At 38.6% G+C, this 19,891-nt stretch overlaps 1 protein-coding gene across 1 annotated transcript in view; it reads left to right on the top strand.

Moving 5' to 3' along the window:
- Positions 1–19,891, top strand: part of UST (uronyl 2-sulfotransferase) — a 153,137-nt gene that overhangs the window by 37,382 nt on the left and 95,864 nt on the right. Inside the window, exon 2 of the mRNA XM_053939235.1 lies at positions 18,525–18,568. Coding sequence (XP_053795210.1) covers positions 18,525–18,568 — 44 coding nt within the window. The remainder of the gene's footprint in view (positions 1–18,524; positions 18,569–19,891) is intronic.

Here is a 19,891-nt window from a genome sequence, read left to right as displayed (position 1 = left end):
GTTTAAATAAAGGCATGAATTTGAGTTTTTCTAAAAGCAGCAGTAGACGAGAAAGCAAACAGGTTTCAGTGCAAGCAAAAAGAAAATCTCAAAGCAGCTTGTAATCCCTTTGTCTCCTTCACACTGCAAGACTTAAACAGAAGTCTCTCAAGTAAGCAGCTTCTCAGGATTCCTACTTTCAAAATGCGTTGTTTCAATTCAGAGCTGCTAGAAATGACAATGTAGTCAGGAACTGTGTCTTGGTGAATTATTTCATATATTATTTCATGTATTTCATATATTCATACATTTTAGTTTTGGACTATCCAAAGATGCATTTGCTGATTTGATCATTAATTCAAGTTTAAAAACACCATTGTTTCTAGTGTCCCACAGTTTCCTATCAGCCATAAAAATGTTGCTGTTCAAGTGCTTTGCACAAAGTGTGGAGAAACCAGAGGATGAATGCTGTGTGCTGGGAATAACGGATTTGATGCAACTGTTCGGCACTCAGATGATGCCTTAGTGTTCAAGAAGTCGTGGTGAAAGCCGCCCATGCAGTGCGAGATGTGGCACTTCCTGGTGCTGCTCAAGAATGGAAAGTGGCCCTGCTGAAGTGCCTCTCTGGTCTGGTCACTGTGACTGGGGGAGGTGGCTGGAGGCCGCTGCCAGGGTGTCACCAGGGCTGCAGAGTGGCACTGGCAGCCCAGTGATACAGGTGCCATGTTTGCACCAAGGTAGAGCTCAGGACGGGTTTGGAGAAGGCGGAGAGATGGTAGTGTGCTGGTTGCTATGGTCTCTTGAGATGCTGAGGGTGATGATAGTTTGAAATAGGGTCTGGTTGCTGGGTGTGGTTGTGTTTCTTTCAGGGTGTGCTAGAGTGCAATAATGCCATTATTGCCTAATATATGCCAAACCTAGTAGTTGTTTTATAGAAGTAAGTTTTCATTACTGTGTTTAACCCTCAGTCTCCATTAGGAGATACTCTTTATTGACAAGAATGCTAGTAATGAATATAATATTTTTTATATACTATGGTGCTACAGCTGTTATGACATATGTGCATATTAAGGAAGATGTCTATTAAGGATCAGTACTCTGGTTTTGAGCAATATCTGCTTTAGTGCTTAGCAAGGGGAGATGTAACATTTTGATTATATTTGCAGATGATGCTGAAGCAAAGATAGTGTAAGGATACCAGAAAGGGGAGAGACACATTTCAGAATAATGTAGAAATAATACATTGACAGTAAATAACAGGTCAGTTGTGGAAAAAAATATGGAACTGTCATACTTGCAGAAAAATAGTTAAAATGCCAACATTGCATAATGTTCTAGGTCCTAAATGGTATACTAAGAACAGAAGTCAAGTAAAAAAACAGATTGTGTGCCAGAATGCAAGGAAGTAAAAAAGACTATAATTTTAACTGTGTGAAAACAGTGTTATGTTAAATGTGAAGATACTCTTTCATAACAACAAAAAAACTACTAATCACTGAAGACATCATAGCTCAGTTTCTGATATTTTTGTACTGTCTTTATGAGTTTCCTGAAAAGCGTGAACTGCCTTCACTTACTTCTGAACTGAAAACAATTTTTAAGATTGTAAAATGCCTGTTTCTCTGTGATAATTTTAACAGAAACCATAGTGCATCCAGGATATTGCTCAGCAATTGGGAGGAGTAAAAGTGCTCTCCCCTTCATGATCTTGGAGTGACTAAATTGTTCCTAGATTTTAGTTGTACTGTGAAATCATATTTCCCAGTCTTCCCTAATTACTGCTAACATACATTGCTGTCCTATTCTGTCTGGGTGAAGTCAGTGCTGACTAGCAATGTAGTATAAAGTAATACAAACACATTAAAGTTCTTGAAACTTCAGAGTTGTCTTTTATTTGTGTTGTACGCTTACAGATGTATGCATGCTTTGGAAAGGGTGCCTTGACTGCCTGATATTTTTGTGTTAATATGGTCAGAATATTGTACGAAAAGTAAAGTGTCAGAAAAGTCCACTTTGTAATAGCTCAGGTTTCTGCAGGAAATCCCTCTTCCCTTCAGAGGAGAAACTATTCTGCATAACCAAAACTTAAGTAGTTGAAAGTTTCCAATGATTTCAGGACTGTCTTCCAGCAGAAATTATTCTGAATGTTCATGTGGGTTCTGATAATTTGAGAATCTGTTCTGCAGAACAGCTGAGAAATTAGCATCAGGAATAAGCACCTAGGTAAATGGTGGCTTTCATTAGTTTTCTCTTTCTGGGTTGTGGGTGTTGTTTTTTGGAGTTTTTTGAGATTTGTGGTTAGAACACCATTATCTAATGTGATTAACCTATTTGATTCTGATGCATCATCTGCCTTAGCCCCAGCAATGGTACCAGTGTTGGCCAATAAATAGGGTTGGCTCTGTTGAATCCACAACTTGGAGAAACAACTATGGAAGTCCAAAAACTTTTTAGACACTGTTCATCTTAATATTTGTTTTCTTGTTCATTTGTGCTAAAAGAGGAAAGGGATCCACCTGATGCTGGAATGTTTTAATCCAAGTTTCTTGGCACTGATGTGCACTGCCCTTTTCCTCTGTTGGCTGCCACAGTAACTTTGAATATGTTTACATTTAAATATATTGAAATTACACATCCAGAGAAGACGAGCAAACCTAGTGAAAAGCCTAGAGAAAAAATCCTGTGAGGAGCATCTAAGGAAACTGGCATTGTTTAGCTTGGTGACCCTATCACTTTCCACCTGAAAGAAGGTTGTAGCAAGCTGGGGGTGTTACAACTCTTCTAAGTATCAAGCAATAGGACAAGAGGAAGTGGCCTTAAATTGTGCCAGGGGAAGTTTAGATTTGATATTAGAATAAATTTCTCCACTGAAACAGTAGCATTGGAACAGACTGCCCAGGGGAGTGGTTGAGTCACCATCCCTGGCAGTATTTAGATGTGTACATGTGGTGTCTAGGGACATGGTTTAGTGGTGTACTTGGCAGTACTGAGTTAATGGCAAGACTTAATGATCTGAGAGGTCTTTTCCAACCAAAATGATTCTGTGATTCTGCAGGCTTGTGACTCCTGGGAGCTGTGGACATTGGCAGTTGTGAACACTGTCTCCAGACTCTGTAGATGTTTAAGTTAAAGGAAATGGTCCTGCTGTTGCTGGTAGCACTCCCAGATTCAGCATTGATGGTGGAAGAGGTTGAGGGCACGGCCTGATCTCTTGAACAAGGCTGTCATTTTGCATGGAGTCTGGGCTTTTCCTGGGATCTGTGTGCCTGCAGTAGCCCAGGAGGATGCAGCATAAGACTGAGACTTAGCAATGTCAGTGACAAGGTGCTAATATCCATGTTTCTGCTTGTTTGGTTTTTTCTTTTCTTGGCAAATTCATAAGGGATGACCTCTGTTAGTTAATAGCTTTCAGATGCGGTACTTAAAATTTGACTAAGCATTCAGCAAGTGCTATGAGAATACATGGTGAAAATGGATCCTGTCATTCAGCTGCATTATAAAAAGGGAGAATATCATCAAAGCTATGGTTTGTTGAGTGCAGAAAGAAACATAAGGCTCTGAAATTTTTTCCTTAACTGAAAGTGGCAGGAGTATGCTTACCCTGTTGGCATCCTTCCCAGTCCAAGCAGAAGTGTAGTAGCTTAATATGACATGATGAATCAATGCAAAGTTGCTTTTCTTCCAGTCAAGATTGTATGTAGAATATGATTACATTATAATAAAAACACACTTCTAAAATAGCAGGTGAGATAGAATGAGAGGAACAACGAACAAACCCAGATATATGAGCACAAAACTGGTCTTCCTAGTTCCAGTGTCAAGCTCTAGAGTTTTTGGTTTTATTGAGAGGGGTGGGATGATGGTATGCGTGTTTCATGCTGTGATTCATGTACCAGGCCATTTGTTTTAAAAAGAAAACAAAAGTGACACAACCACCCTGGTTTCAACTCGGGGTGATTTGTAGGATTCTCTGTCTTGCTGTAAAATTGTGTCATTTTATGTACACCTCGTATAGCTGCCTATCAAAATTTTGTTTGTGCTCACTCAATGCATGTTCCAGCTGCTGGCACTCTGTTTATGCCTCTTTCTTTAAGTTTCCATTATCTAAAAATGGCAGTATATTACAGGGTTTCTTTGGAGCTAAATGCATTGCTTGTTTACATGCCAACAAAAGAGTCAAAAGTGTATGAGTTTATTAAGTCCTGGGCTTAAATAAATGAATAGTAAACTTTTAGGGCTGTTGGAAATTTGATGTGTTTTAGTTCATAGTGAAGAATTAGTTGAGTACTGGGCCCTCCATGAGTGTGTCAGAAGGCTGTATCTTCTTTCCAAAGAGGTGCTAATCTTAAGGCTCAGTCCTGCAAGCATTGCTGGTGCAGACCTTATTTTAAAATATCAGCTCCTCTCATGTCTTTCCAGGAACTATTGTATTAAAGTAACCCATCACAGGGCTTTTATAATATTTCACTTCTATTACTCTTATAAAATACATCAACAATGATTTGTATTTGAGGATAGCTGAAGACAAAATTGCTATTAAAGATATTTGAAGTGATGACACTGTTTTGTCTTATTTAATGGAGGATTGCAAAGAAGGGAGGAAAGCTGCCTGGCAAGGGAGTAGGAGCTCTGGGCCCAGTCAAGTCATTTGAAGCACTTTATTGCTTGTGCCTTGGCTGAGAACGCAAATCTCAGGCTGAGTAAATACACTGGTGTCTTCTGAAATACAAGTATTGGTAATCCCAGCGCCATGGCATTTTGTCAAGTCTTCTACCTCAGTTTTTACCTTCTTAAGGTCCCATTTTCAGCTTTCTAATTTTCAATAATTTAGGATGGTATATTTTTCGTGTCAGAAATACATCTAGGGCTGGGTTTTCTTTTTTATCTATTTGTTCCAATTTTATTAAAAAATAATGTACTGTTTTTGAAAAGACAGCTAGGGGAATTACATTGTCTCTTAGAGTTTGACAAAAATAAATTCAGGAGGACTCTTGATTGTTAAATAATGTAATACAGTGGAAACCGCTGTGGGAAACGGGAAGAAAACAGTGAAGACCTCTTAAACAGCTTGTGTGAAGCTGCAGTGGCAGCAGAGAGGTGGTATTTTCACAGCTGTATTTTGTTTGGAGTTAGGGGAGCTGAGGAGCTGACACTGGCTGACCATAGCATGAGAGCTGCCGATAGCGGATCCATAAGGATGTCAAGACTTGGAACAAAATGACTTGTGGTAAGAAGTCTGAGATGAATTTTTGAGGTCTAAAGAGGAAAGTAATGCCACAAAAGTCCTGACACGTGTCCCAAAGCCTAGAGCGTTGTCAGGCCAAAAGACACAGAAGCACAGAGCAAACTGCTGCAACTTTGCTGAAAGGTTATTTCACGTTCGTATCAGGGTAGCAAATTGCCAGGGCTGTGCAGTCCACTGAATGTGCCCTTTTCAAATGCGTAGGTTGTGGTCAGATTTAAACAAATTTGGTGTTGGCATTATACTGATTTTTTAGTGTCTTTTTTCAAAATAATCTCTTTCCCATAGGAGTCCATTCAAAGGGTAGAGTTCCATATTCTTCAGAAAGTACCTCCATCTTTGAATCAGAGGTTAGGATAATTTACAGAAGTGTTACATTCTCTACGAATAACTAATGTCAGAACTGCAGGTGCCATCCCCATAGCTGCTTGTGTGTTCTGATGATTTTTACACTGCAGACCATTGTTTCTATGTCAGGTTCCTTAATTTTTAAGTACCCGGCTTTAAACCACAAGAATTAAAAAACCTCAGACCAACAAAGAACCCAGTAAAAAACTAAAAAAAGTTCACCAAACAAAACCTGTGAGCAGTGAACACTTGAATACATGAAATGAGATTTGACTTTGTTTCTGCAGTGCTTGTGTGAACACATTTCCTGAGTGAAGACTGCATCCTAGATGGAGCTTACTTAGGAGAAGTCAGTTTTGCAATCTGGGGAACTCAATAATTTAACTTCAGAGTTACTTGCTACCAATTACGGGAATACTTAGAGAACCTCATCTGTAAAGGGACAGAAATCCCATGTGAAGAAAGACAAAGCCATAAGAAAATGAATCAATGAGATCTGGATGTTCTTGCCATGTAAGAATGCTTTTACTTAAGGAAATACATAACTTGCAAGTGTGAACTGATCTGTAATTGTATGTAAGTTTGTATGTAAGCTTGTAATGCACAGAAAATCACAATTCTGACTTTGTAATAGGGGAGAGGATGCTTCTTATGTTACATTTGTATAAGATTTTTTTTGTGTTCTTCTTGCATCCTTGGGGATAAAACAGAGAGAAGTACACATTTAATGGTTAATATTTTAAATATATACTATATAAATAGTAGTTAAAAATAACCTTTTCCTAGCACCACAGTTGCTGTTGACAGTTAAGATAGCATTGAACAGTTGCCTGGCTTAGCTCTAGAGGGTCTTCAAGCTTTTTTTTTATGTAAAACAATATAAACAACTCTTTAGATTAGATTTCTCTAGGTAGATTTCCCTGTCTTTTTTTGATAATGTCATCTTTCAGAGAAATGTAGAATCTAATTCAGAATAAAGGACAAAGGATTGCATTTTTCATGTATCTGAACATTGATTTCACTATGCTGCAATTTCTTTACTCTCTATCTCAGCCAAACTCAATGGAAAATTGTAGAAATTAAATACTCTTGCTGAAATTACCCTATGAAATGTAGAATAACACCACTCTGCCTGCTGTATGATTAGAACAAGAAGCCTATTCTCACCTTTCAGCAAAAGTTAAAAAGCATTGTCATAAAGTTCTGGCATTAGAAAATAATTTTTGCTCTTAAACAGAAGGTTGACAAGCATGTCCTTAAAATGTTACACCATCATACATAATATAATAGTACATCTAATTTATACTGGTCTGTAGGATGTGACATTGTGAATACCTTTGCTATAACTTTTGAAACAACTAATTTAATGTTGTATAGAAATCTCTGAACCACTGAAGCAAAGCAGAGGTTGTTGCTTATATATATATTTAGATATTTAGCTAGTTATATATAGATATAGTAATAAAAATTACTTTAATCCCTGTGTACATTGAGAAGTTGAATTTAGATAATGACTACTATATTGTCATAGTCTACACAGCACAGATGTTTTTCATATATTTTAAGATGTCTCTTGTAAGAAACATTGTCTGCAGGAGGCCTGGTGAGTGGCAGTTAGAGATCTATTAAACTACCACATCTTAGTGGTGACATCCTGATGTGGTTCTCCAGGCTAAATAAAACACAGGAAAATGATATAAAAAGAAAGAGCATGCCTAGGTAATTGTTACCAGTAGTGAATGTTTGCAACTCTGAGTTCATGAGTGTGGTCAAAGCATCCAAGAGCAGTCCTAAGTAAATACTCATCCCAGTGAGTCCAAGTACGTTTTAGACCCTCTTAGTTGCCTTCAAGTTTGAGCTCTTCCCAGTTAGGTTAGGAGTATATATATAAAGTGCAAATCTTTCCAGGATAACTAGAGAGCACAAGAGAAATAATACTGATTTGAAGACTTCTGCTGAGGCTGATGACACTTGGTCTACTTCTGTAGTTTTATGGCACTGCTACAAGTGTAGTTACCTTTTCCACATAACAATGTTAATGCAGAATCTGCCATTGCTGAGACTTTTACAATCCTGTTTTAGTCAGTGGAGAGCTTAAGGCAGCCAGAATTAATCAATACATCTGAAAACTTGTCTTCTAAAGGTTTTCACTCAAAGTTTTGAAAATGGAAAGCATGCAAAATGCTTATCAAAAAATTGATAGCCAAATTTTTGCTGTTTCAAATTGGTACATGTTTGTATTTACTGCTGTATATGCCTGAGTTGATGAAACTCATGAAAGCTCTGTAGTGTATTTCATACAGCCTGGTTTATGTGTAGTAGGTTCTCAGCTGCAGTAATGATGACAGCGTAAAATTTTGAAGAGCAAAACAATGCATTATTTTTTTTTCCCATAGGGCATCCTACCAAATGTTTACTAATCAATATGACAAATCATGCACTCATACAAAAATGGGTAGAAATTTTATTTAAGATCATGACAAATGAGACTAACGGCAGAAAAGGTAATATTTCTAGAAATCTTAAGGTTTGTGCCGGACACTTGCGATGCTTTGTAGAGGAAGAAAATACTTCCAGAAATACTGACTTTTAAGTTACCTATTCTGTGTACCATAATGATTCTTCTCAGTAAAGACTGAAATCCAAAGTAGAAGTTATGTATTGCAAGGGTTTGGAATGACAGGAATGGGGTTAATCCTCTACTTTTACAATAGTAGGAGATGAAGGGTGCTGAAATAGAAAGGCAGGTCTAAGTCTAGTGCAGTGTTCTATGTTTGCTGAATCTCATCCCTTGTTTTTGAACATGCAGTTTCTATACAGAAATTCTTAAAATACAAAACTCCTGCACTGAGAAGTCTTAATGTCACTCAAATGCATCTGTTTGGGACTGGGGTAGAGAGGAGTTAAAATGTCTTCATGGATAGTGTGAAAAATGAGTAGCTTGGCCAAAGCATTTATAGTAATGGAAAATATTTCTATGAAATCATGTTGATGTCTCGAAAGCTATCTGAAGCTGTAGTATTTTTTTTTTAGTAGAGATTAATAAAATTTTATGCTAATGTGTCATAAAGAAGAAATAGCTCATTTAGGTACATTATGTTCCTTATCTGACCTACTTATATGCTCCATTTTGCAGTTATAAGCATCTAACAGACTTGGCAAGAAATGCTGCTTCTAATTTTGTGTGTGTTAAGACCTTGGAGGATGGGAAGTTAATAATGGTTAAACAATTTGTATTTTTTTTTTTAATTCTATATTCAGAAAGAAAGCAATACAAAGATAGCTGCTTCTTACATAGAGTGCTCTTGCTTTTCAGGAGGCATATAAGTATATGGAAGAGTTTTACAGTGGTTTTCCTGTGGCACAAAAAAATGGTTAGGAGGAAAAGGAAGACAGACTTGTAAAAAGGCTCTTTTTTACAATTTTCATTTGTACTTTTAAAAATCAGCTACTAAAAGAACCTGAACTATGGAGAAAGTGAAAACCAGACATAGAGCTCAGTCTTGTCAGGCTACCTCATATGGGGGGTCCATTTGCCTAAATGCAGCTGCCTCTGTAAAGACATGTGACAGAATCATAGCAACCGTATGACTCAGATGTTGTGAAAAGCACACGCAAGGAAAACTCATTTGGCTTCAGCACAATAAAAATATGAATAATTCTTTAGAGATCTATGTGACCAATTTTCTGTGAAGCATGTTCATTTTTTCTCTGCTAGGAAGGTGCTGCTGGGGTCAGACCACAGAACTCGGCAGCTTCTCAGAAATGTGCCTCCAGGGGCAGGAACTTCAAACCAAACACCCAACAAACCACTCCTTCTGGACAGCATTTGCAGTGTAGTACTTAATAATACTAATAATAGTAATAAAAGTCTTCCTTGAATAACTGGTGACTTGCCAGCTGGGTGTTTTCCAAAATTCATTGACTTGCTGTTTGCCAGGATTGCCTGTGCAGGGGGAAAGGACAGAACTGTATCTGCGTAAATGCAATGGACAGGAATAAAGCTTGCAAGTTGGGTTAAGTTTAAATAATAAAACTCTTGTCTCTGGAAAAACATCATGTGAAAGAGCAGAGCTGATGTCTGGCACTGGTGTAAGAGGAAACTCTTGAGACTGGTATCATCTGAGAAGGTGTCTGGTCAGATACAGATTCCCTGGAGTCTGTAGCCTGAATGGCAGAGTGAAGTGAGACTAAGAGGCCTTGCACTTGACAAGGTCTTCATTGAAACGTCATCATTATGTACTTTGTCCATCCCTCAGCCTCAATGTCATCACTTTGGTAAGGGGAGCCTTGTAAAGACAAGGTTCATCTGTGGAGTTGCAGTCCTGTACTTCAGCTGTGCAGAGAGAGGGGAGTCTCCTGTGTTGGCTGTGCTGTTCCCTGTGTGGCAGAGTGTGTGCACTGAAAGGGGAGGTATTGTGGCTGTACCACCATCACTCCCATAGAGTTTCTTCCTCTGCGTTGTGCATTCTGCACAGCAGAGGGGAAAAATTTCTCTCTGAAGAAGTCAAATGGCTTGCAAATAGTCTTGCAGTTATCTCTCACTTAGGAGGAAAAGAGGAAAATTGAGTAATCCTAAGTCTTAAAAAGTTTCTTCATATGACAATCAAAGCGAACTTTTTACCGAGCTAGTGAAACTATCTCTATACATTCAGCTGGAGTGGAATGATCTTGAAAAGCTTTCAGAGTGGTCAAAGAGATCTAAAGGAAGGAAACTTATTTTCACCTCCCATCATGGCTCTTTTCTGCAGTTTCCACTTTGTTTCCATTCTGCTTTTATGAAGATGTTGCCCTTTTTCAAGTTGAAGTTTATATGCTTGTTTTTACTGGATCATATCTTATCTTTTCAGACCATTGCTGTAATGGATCAGTATGTTTCTGTTCTCAGAGTTTCAGCAGATTTTAAGTCCCTTCATTTGGTATTGTTATCAAATTTGATACCGATGCTCTTTAATGCATCTTTCAAGTAATGATTGAGAATATTGAGTAACAGGATCCAGAACAACACCCAAGGGATGTTTGCCTGACTAAAAATAAAAAAAGGAGATAATCATTAAAAAGAAATATTGCTTGAATAGGACCTGGTTTAATTTGCCTATTGGTTCTAAAGCAACATGATAACACCTGGGTCATTCCTGCCAGATGCTTGACTAATTTCCTCTTGGGTATCTTCAGTGCTGTCCAGTCTTCATCCCCTGATTGTTATAACACTTTTCTGTTTCCCATTTAAAAGTGTTGGGTTTTGATAGCTACTTTGAGAGAATTTTCTTTCAGCCATATTTTGACTTATTCAATCCCTGTTAATTCTCAGATACAGTTGTCACTGCAGCCTTCCAAGTACTGCAGATTTCCAGGTATGCTACCTGGATGTCATGGAGTCAAGCTTATTTAGAACTGTCACATATTTCTAACTACTCCCTAACTTGCTGGTTTCTGTGCTACTCTGATCATTTTTGTATTCAGTGTTGCATCCTGGAGTTTGGGTTTAGATTAGGGTTTTTAATTTATGTTAAAATAAGTTCTGTAATCCTGCGTTTCCCCCGCGTTGTTCCCCCCCGCAGTTTTTGCCCCCATGCTGCCCGCTGCCGGACCTTACCCCTGTGCCGCTTCTGTAACCACCCTGCCATCCGGCCCCGGAAAACCCCGTGCTGGCCACCCCAAGCCACACGATCCCGCTCAGCCCAAGGCTCGGTGCCCGCCCCTGCGGGGTTCTCTGGTCGGTCGCTGTTGCTGGCGTCACCGCCACGGCAGCCGCCCCTATTGGGCGGCAGGCCGTGGATCCTCTCACCCCGCCCCTCCATAAAACCCTATCCCGCCGGCAGCCAGGCGCCATTTTCTCCCATGCGAGTGCCGGGAGCGGTCACGTCTTTCCATCGATCCGCGCCATACGTGACCAATAAACCGTTCCTGCCAAGCACGGAGTAAATGGACAAATTCCTTCCTCTTTGCCGTGTCCCTAGCGCACGGTAACAGAGGCTGGCCAGCCCACACGCCCGAGACATGGAGCCGTGTCCGGGAACCCGCGGCAGCAAACCCCAGCAGCACGTGGAAGCTACGCCACAGCCGGGCTCCCAAGAGCCGCGTGCAGCCGGGGAGAGCAAAAACCCACGCCGCATTCAGCCATAATAATTTGTTAGAGTGTCAATTATTATTCTCACATTATCCAGTCAAGAAGTGAAGACCAGTGTTTGTCTGTGTTATTTCAGTGGATGCCAGTTCAGCTGTTGAACTGTGAGCTTCTCCCAAATTGTGCCTTAAAATTTTGAACAGGTTTGTTGGTAGCTGTGTAGCTGTAGGTATTATTTGACCACACATCTTGAGAGATTTTTTTTTTCCTCAAGAGTACCTGTGTGTATTTATAGAACTGACTCTGCATTTTCTTAAGGTAAGTCTTGCTGAGGAAATTAAGAAAATAATAGAAGTCATTACAAAATATTTGGCACATTTTTTGACAGACTGTAAAATAAAAATCTTTTAGGAGGAAAAGAAAGGACACCATATTTAATCTGTGTCCACTTGCTGTGTGGTACCAGAATGCTGAATTTAAGAACCATCTGAAAAGTAGACTGAAGTTAACAAGAGGTTAATGGGTCTTTGAAGTGCATTTAGTAAAGAGCGGCCAGGCCACAAAGATAGATCACAGTCTTTGTTTACATAGCAAAATGAATTAAAATAAAATTTTAGTAGTTTGGCTTAATGGCACTTTTTTTTTTTTTTTTTTTTTTTTTGGTCATTAGGTTTTCTCTTTTCTCTGCAGTGTCTCAGAGCTGAATATGTGTTTTTCCTTTGCATGCAGGAAAGTACCTGGTGGGGCTGTTTTATTTCTTGATTAAATGATCATTTTTTCCCCCTCCCTTCCCTGAGTATTAATAAAGCAATTTATTGACAAAACAATTAAATGAAGCACCTGTCTGTACATTTTTAAATGCTCACAATTCAGAGAGGCTCTGTGATTTTGGAATAGCTTTGCCTTCTGCATTCTTCTCTCTTTGCAAGAGGAGAGCCATCTGATGTATAATATATCCTACACTGGTTTACTGGTTTAGAACCTCCTGTTATTCAAACCCTTCATATCTGTATTCCTGTGGTACTTTCATATATAACACATACACAGAATTGCCAGTAAGTTTTCAAAAACTCTCCTTAAATGTGCTGGTTTCTCTCCTAATTGTGTTAAAGTATGAAACTTGTAGGTAATCAAATCTGAATTATATAATGATGAAGTTTCTAGGGTTCAGGTCACTGGGTAATAAAGCAAAATAGGTATTTTTGTCATGTTCCAGCTTTTTTCCTTCATTGTGGGCAGTCATGTAGAGTGAATTGAATGTGGTTCGGTTTTGTTTTTTTGGCTGTAGGTTGTTTTTTTGTTGTTGTGCTTGGTTTTATTGCATTTATGATTTGAAAAATTAGGAATAACCAAAATTACTTTAAAGGCAAGAAAGGAAGAAAAAAAATCTGTTGTGGAATGCTTTGAAAAATAATGTTTAATTTTTTTTTGTGGTTAAAAATGAAAATGTTTATAGGATGTTAGTCTTGCACAGAGGAAACCAATTATAGGTACACAGCTTTTTACATATTATGGAAGAAATGGCAATAAGTCACTTTGTATTCCAGTGCAGACTGGTCAGTGGGGTTTTTTACCCCTCTGTGAAAACTTTCCCCTGTGAAAGCTGATGTGGCTGTGCTGACCTCAGCAATAGCAGTGTTTTTCCTCTTAGGTTTGATTTGAGCTGTGGGCAACATCATTCTGCTCCTCTGCTAGTTTTTAAGTTGTAGTTCCTAACCCTCTTCCTGCCTTTGGACCACAAAGGGCTCCAAGAGATGATGACTAAGAAAATCATATTATTTCACATGTAGAAATATCTATGAAATTTCTAAGGGTGTCCGCTGCTTAATTGGGAGGGAAAAAGAATAAAGAAGGAAGCACAGCAGAATTTATGGTCTTCTGATAACTCATTGGCACTTCAGTTTATTTTGAAGGTGCAGTTCTTAATGATTAGAGGAGCTTGGTGGGGAAATTGTTCTTCAAAGTCTGATTTCCAGACCAGAAGACTCCTCAGACAGCTATTAAACTGTTCCTTTCCTTTAAACGTCAGAGGGACTAAGGGATTGTTTGCCAGTAGAGGTTGTATTGGCGCCTGGAAGTTTGAGATGGTGACTGAGTGAAAAGAACAAAGAAGGATTTTCACAAGACAAATTAAATTTGGCCTTAGCTGGATCCCAGCTCCCTTAAGCTGCTGCTTGTGATTCCCTACAAAGGAAAACCCTGCTCCAGAAAAATAATCCAAGCTCCACGTTTTCAGTGTTGGCTTTCTCTCCCTATCTGTACACAATTCTTTCCATGGGATATTGGAATTGTTCAAGTAGAGTCACACTGTTGCTGTTGCTATCAAAGGGTCTTCAGTTCATGCATAAGTCCATTTATTTCCTATTCCTGTACTCTCCAGTATTTTTTGAAAAGGTTTTTTTTCCCAGAATTGCAGTTACTTTCATTATCTGTGGTTCTGAACTGTACACAGCAGTATTTGTTCTTAATCCTGGTTGACTGACCATCTTTCTCTGTTTAAACTTAGCGTGCTTCAAGCAAAACCCCCACACTTCAGTGATTCCAAGAAAAAAGGAACGTAACCACAAGGTTTCCCCAAAGATCTTGCATACAACTGATTCACTTAACCTCAAAGATAATGAATTATGGAAAAATTTGGACTGCATCCATGTATTCACCGTTTTCTATAATAAAGCTGACTCTTTTTTTAATCATCTCTGACAGAGCATGGAGGAGACATGTTCAGCCAGCCCAAGTGTGCTGTTGAGCATGTTTGTGGAATGTGTAATACCACTTGTTTTGAGACTTGATTATTTTGTCTGACTTGTTTCTAATGCCTTAGACTTTCATGCTATTACAGGAAGGCAGAAAATTTCCTTTTTGAAGAGTAAATACTCTTCTCCAGAGGAGAAAACAAAAAACAAACAAACCAAAATAAACTTGTTATTAGCAGACAAGAGCAATGCTGTCTTTATTAAAGCTTTATTAAAGGAGTTGAGAAAAGTCATCCTAATACTTAAATGCCATAGGTTGCTTTGGAGCAATGAACAAAGTTCTAGTGAGGAAAGATGACTCTCTCTTCTACCACTTTGTCATTTTTACCGCAGAAAGCCTCTTCTCTTCTTGTGCCACGTAGTGACGTCAAGCACATGTTGTCTGTGCCATAGCATATAAAAGCTGTAAAATAATGTTCTCCATCTTAGATAGTCTTGTTAATGCAATTGCAATAAACAGTTGAGGTTAAGTACAGTGCTTTTGTCATCCATTCCTAAGTCTCTGATTTTTACTGTGCAACTCTCCTACTATGTCAGCTGTTAGTAGCTGGTAGTTCATGGATTGGCTTTACCTTGTACTTTCCAATGGTTGCAATTTCTATAATGCTGAATTTTTCTTTTGTTTTTAAACTAACTTAATTTGATATATATTGTCTGGAAAGTTGCCCTATGTGTAAAAGTGTCACCCTGTTTTAAGTTTTTAAAACTTGCAAGTACCCATCTTGGGAGTAATGCTTAATAAGATTTTCATGGCCTCTTGTGTTAGAAAGTCATCCTCTTTCCTTCAGGCCTTTTGCATAGGTTCACATTTTTCATTACATTTCTGCATTCATTGAGGCTCCTGTAGTATGGCCTCTGTTTTACAGACAGAGGGGAAGCAAGCTGAGGTCTAGAATGCAGTGATCAGTGAGGGCACTGCTGGGCTTCATGAGGTTAAGGAGCTGGCTGGTATACCTCACGGGCTGCTGCTGCACTCCATTGCAGCTGCACTTGTGGAGTTATTTTAGTGTATTTTACTTAGTGTATGGTATGAATCATGCACAAAGGGTTTTGCTTTTATTACCAAAAAAAAAAATTCTCAATTAGAACTTGAGCCTGAAAGAATTCAGAATGTTAAATTGATGTGGCAACCTGTGGATGCTGAGACTGATTCTGGCTCGTGTGCCTGAGGAGCAGAAGGAGGCTGTGACATGAGACAGTAGCCAGCTCCGCATGTGGAGTTTGGGGCAGTGTGGGGGCTGTCTGCAGCTTTTTGTCCTCCATTCATTTTGAGTAATTCTGACCAGGTTTCAAATCTGTTTGAAACCTGGATACTCTGTTTCCTTCTGCATTTGTTTTGCCTTAGCAATTAGTTTCTGTCAGTTTGTAGCTTCTGAATTTGAGTAAGCAACTACAATGAAAACAATTTTTCTAAAATGGCCCATAATTCTACAATTGTCTTTTAAGTGGCTACACTAGACTGTGCTGTGAAAAAAACCAACATTTTGATTACTGAAATCAAATCTACAAGGCATATGTTCAAAGCTAGAGATATTTCCATGTTGTTTTGATAATTTAAAAATTTCCAAGGAAGGAGAATGCAGCCTCCATACTGAGAACATCCATTACTGATACAGAGGGTTGAAATTAGTTATAAGCTCTTTAATTTTAAGGAATATCTCAAAAATGTTTCTGTAGTATAACTGTGACACTCTTGATGCTGCACTGTAAGATGCTGTGTAAACTCTTGACTAGTAATTCAAGTCCTTCTCTACTGTGAAATTGGCTGAGATAGGTGATTGGTAAAGATAGTTAATACATATGTAATTAATATTCCTTTTTATTTAGGTAAACATGAATTGCATTTGTTTTGGAGAGACAAGAAAAAAAAACCTGTTACTCCTGTAACCACCTTAATACCAATTATGAAATTTAAGTTTTGCTAATTTTTAACAAAATTAGTAGTTTTCATCTAATATTTATGACTTCTCTAGTGTGTTAGCTTGTTTAGACAACAAATACCACTTTTTTGTTAGGCAACAAACATCGCTTTTTTGTTAGGTATCAAAATGAAAAAAAATTCCTGACACAATGAGAAAACTGGAAGGAATGTTTTTATCAAAATAAATGCCAATCTTTCTGCTTGCCAAATTGTGGAGAAAGCTGCTACAAACTAATAACAGCCTGGTTCTACAGGAAAGGTAAATTCTGTATGAGAAGTTTTCCTTGCTCTTGCCCCAGATTAAGTGGGAGGAGAAATGCTTGGAAATGCTTATTTTCAAATCTGTGTCACTGTGTGTGGAGTAGCTACTCTAATAGAAAATTAGATTTCCAACTCTTTTAGCAGTCTGGGAGCTGAATTTCTTCCCTGGCAATTAGAATCATATCAGAGGGATAGATAAAGAAATTATCCTGAATGTAGGGCACCAGCCATATTGTCTATGACATTAAATTAAGTCACTAGATTGTGGGTTTTTGTGTCAAATGTATAGAGAGATGAGTTTCTTGTATGCTTCAAAAGATGATTTGTGATTTCAGATGACCACAAAAAAGTTACGGTTCAGGCTTTTTTAGTTGCACAAACTCTTCCAAGATCAAGGTACATGCATCTGTAAAACGTGCTTGGGTATTGGGACTTCCCTTTAGATGAGTTGGAAGTCTTTTGACTGAAATTTTCATGGCTTTGTTATATGTGCTGGAAAACCAGAGGAAAAGCAGAAAGCAAAACATCTGAGAAGTAATCCCAACTTCTTGTTGTACATAAAAGTTCATCATGCAGTGGCAGCGGTGGTGGTCTGCAGGCTCTCCCCAAGATGGTGTGATCCAGGTGGCAGCTGCCTCTCCCAGGAGTCCAGCAAGGGAATGGTGGCCCTTCCACTTAGAGCCCTCTGCTTTTCCTGCTGAAGCCAGCCCCCAGCACTGTTGTGGGTGCTACTGAATATTCCACACTAAAGCTTCACCTCCTTGTCCTGTAACCTTAACACTCAGGCACAAACACCTCTTCCTGCCTCCTGGATCCAGAAACCTCTGAGAGGCAAGTTTTGGCACTTGGAAAAATGAGGGGTTTGACAAGATTGTAAAGAGATAAGCCCTTTGATTCTGAATTTATCCCACTAGCCCGTGTTCCTGTTGCCTATTCAACACCCCAGGAGCTCATGAGCAGGGCAAGCTTTTTAAAGTTCCTCTTCCATGTGCCTTTAGGATGTCTAGTAGGTACCTGTAAAAATAATTCTCATACCTCATACTGATATAAGGTTAGAGCAGGGGTATTTTTTCTGTCTTTGGTAGGAGGATGATTGAGAGGAGAGGCATGTTTGGCCCAAGGGGAAATTTTAGGCTTGCTGCAAGTTTTCATCATCTGCTGGAAGGTGTTGGGAAAGCACATGATTAATACGTTTGGGGAAGGGTTTGGCAAGGACAGTTACGGAAGATAGCCTATGTGTGGAGGGGAGTGTATATTTTATGTACCAGTGTGTGCTTGTAAAGAAGAGGTAAAAAGTCTGAAATTGTTGCCTTTTTTATTGTAGCTAAGAAGGGTGAACTTGTTTAGAAGCTTTTTTTTTTCTGAAGCTTTTTGTCTGAATTTAGTGAACATCTTGAAAAGGCAGGTGCAATTACATCAGAATATAATTTCCATTAAATCAGTGCTGTTTAGGAACAAAAAAGTAGCTTGGAGGTTGGGAAAAATACAGTTGTAAGAGATAGAAGTGAATACTTGTCAGTTCCATCAGACCAAAATTTGATAAAGGCCTTTGATACTTGATTATTTAAGAAAACTTTTTGAGGTTAACCATGCTCACTTGCTTGAAATGTACAAGGATGCAGCTAGCAATTTTTTGTCAGATGAATAATTGAGTACTGATTGATTAATTAAAGTTGCCTTGGGCCATGTAATTTTTTTTTTTTTTTTTTTGTAAAATGACAATGTGCATCTAATCTTGTAATAACATTTGTACTAACAAAACATTTGTAATAACAAATGTAGTTACAATAAATTATTTGTTAATCAAAAATTAAAGCAGAGGGAATTTATTTTCCTTGAATTATTTGACACTACAAAACTAGTGGGATAAAGATGAACTGATTCCATGAATTGGAAAGTGTGGAAGTTGCTTTGAATGGCTTTTGTTTATCTCCATCCTTCTTATTTTTGTAGGAAACTCCACTTATCTGGATGACCACGGACCACCACCTCAAAAGGTAAGCTGCTGTTATTTTGTATTTGTTTTATCCTTACTTTTTTTGTCTTTTGTTTTTAACTCATTGTGTGTTGACTTGTGTGCCAAGCAACTCTGCTGAGTTTATATCAACAGCATGCGGCCTTTCCGTCTTTTTCCCACCCTGGTTGTTTTCAGATGTTTTTAACTTGGGTTAAAACACGGTAAACCAATGGAATTTTTCTCACTGAGTCAAGAGGAGGCAGGGATTTAGTGGTTTTGTCTGTCAGCACTTTCATGCAAAAAGCCAAGACACCACAGTTGGAACTAATCCAGCAGGTGGAGATTGCCTTTGGCTGGCAGCATTTTCTGGAACGTGGATTCTGCTGCAAAAACAATACTTGAAGCAGGTCAGTAGGATAAATTTAATGAATGTGAGTCATGAGCCTGTGTTTAGGAATAAGGTTCACTGTTCCTATCATATGGGACTGTGCTGCATAAGCTTTTCCCTTATGTCATCATTCCACCTCATGACATTTCAGGTTAGGAAGGGCATCGTGATAGTTTCTTCAAGAGGAAAAAGGTGGAAGTAGGCATTTAGGGTCTCCTGTTTTGTTTTTGCTTGTTTTACCTTGTGTTGGTTTGTTCTCTAAACACAATTTCATACTATATTGTGCCTGTCTTTCCAGCCTGTTGGAGTTTCTTTTGCACAATGCAGACATGTACTAAAAGGGCAGATTATTTCACTGATGTGGCCCACTGTGGATGGTAGTGCAGGAGGTGACAGTGAGTAGTAAGAGAGGGGGTGGGTGTGAATAGCCACTATCTCTGCTGGTAGCCTCCCTCATCTCTGTTCAGCTGACCATGAAGTCACATCCTGAGCTGCAGGCCTTGAGTTGAAGTAATCAACCACATGTGTGCACCTGTGTGGTGAAAACAGTTGGCTCCTGATCAACAGGAGGAGGATAATGTGGAAAGCAATTCCACTTAGCTTAGTTATTAGTGAAAACAGATAGGAATCTGGGTTTCTTCACCTTTTTTCAGGGCAACAAAATCTGCAATTTTCAGCTGATCTGTGAGTATTTGTACATTGTTGACGTTCAGATGGCTCACTTGGAGAAATGATATACATTTGATTTTCTTCCTGTCAAGACAAATTACTCAATTACAAAAGCAAATGGATGTAGACAGAAGTGACAAAATCAACCTGTTATGTTTATCATTGCAAACTGAGATAGGACACAGGTATTCTAAGGCTAAATGTTTCACACTAAAATCTGTTTAGTACTCTCTAGTTCTTTTAAAATACTTTTTTCTTTTATCGTTTTTTTTCTTTTTTAATTTAGTACCAGCTGCTTCTCTTGCC

Source organism: Vidua chalybeata, chromosome 3 (genome assembly GCF_026979565.1).
Source record: "Vidua chalybeata isolate OUT-0048 chromosome 3, bVidCha1 merged haplotype, whole genome shotgun sequence".
NCBI lineage: Eukaryota > Metazoa > Chordata > Aves > Passeriformes > Viduidae > Vidua > Vidua chalybeata.
Note: the sequence above shows the minus strand (reverse complement) of the source record. Positions and strands in the feature narration are given on the sequence as shown.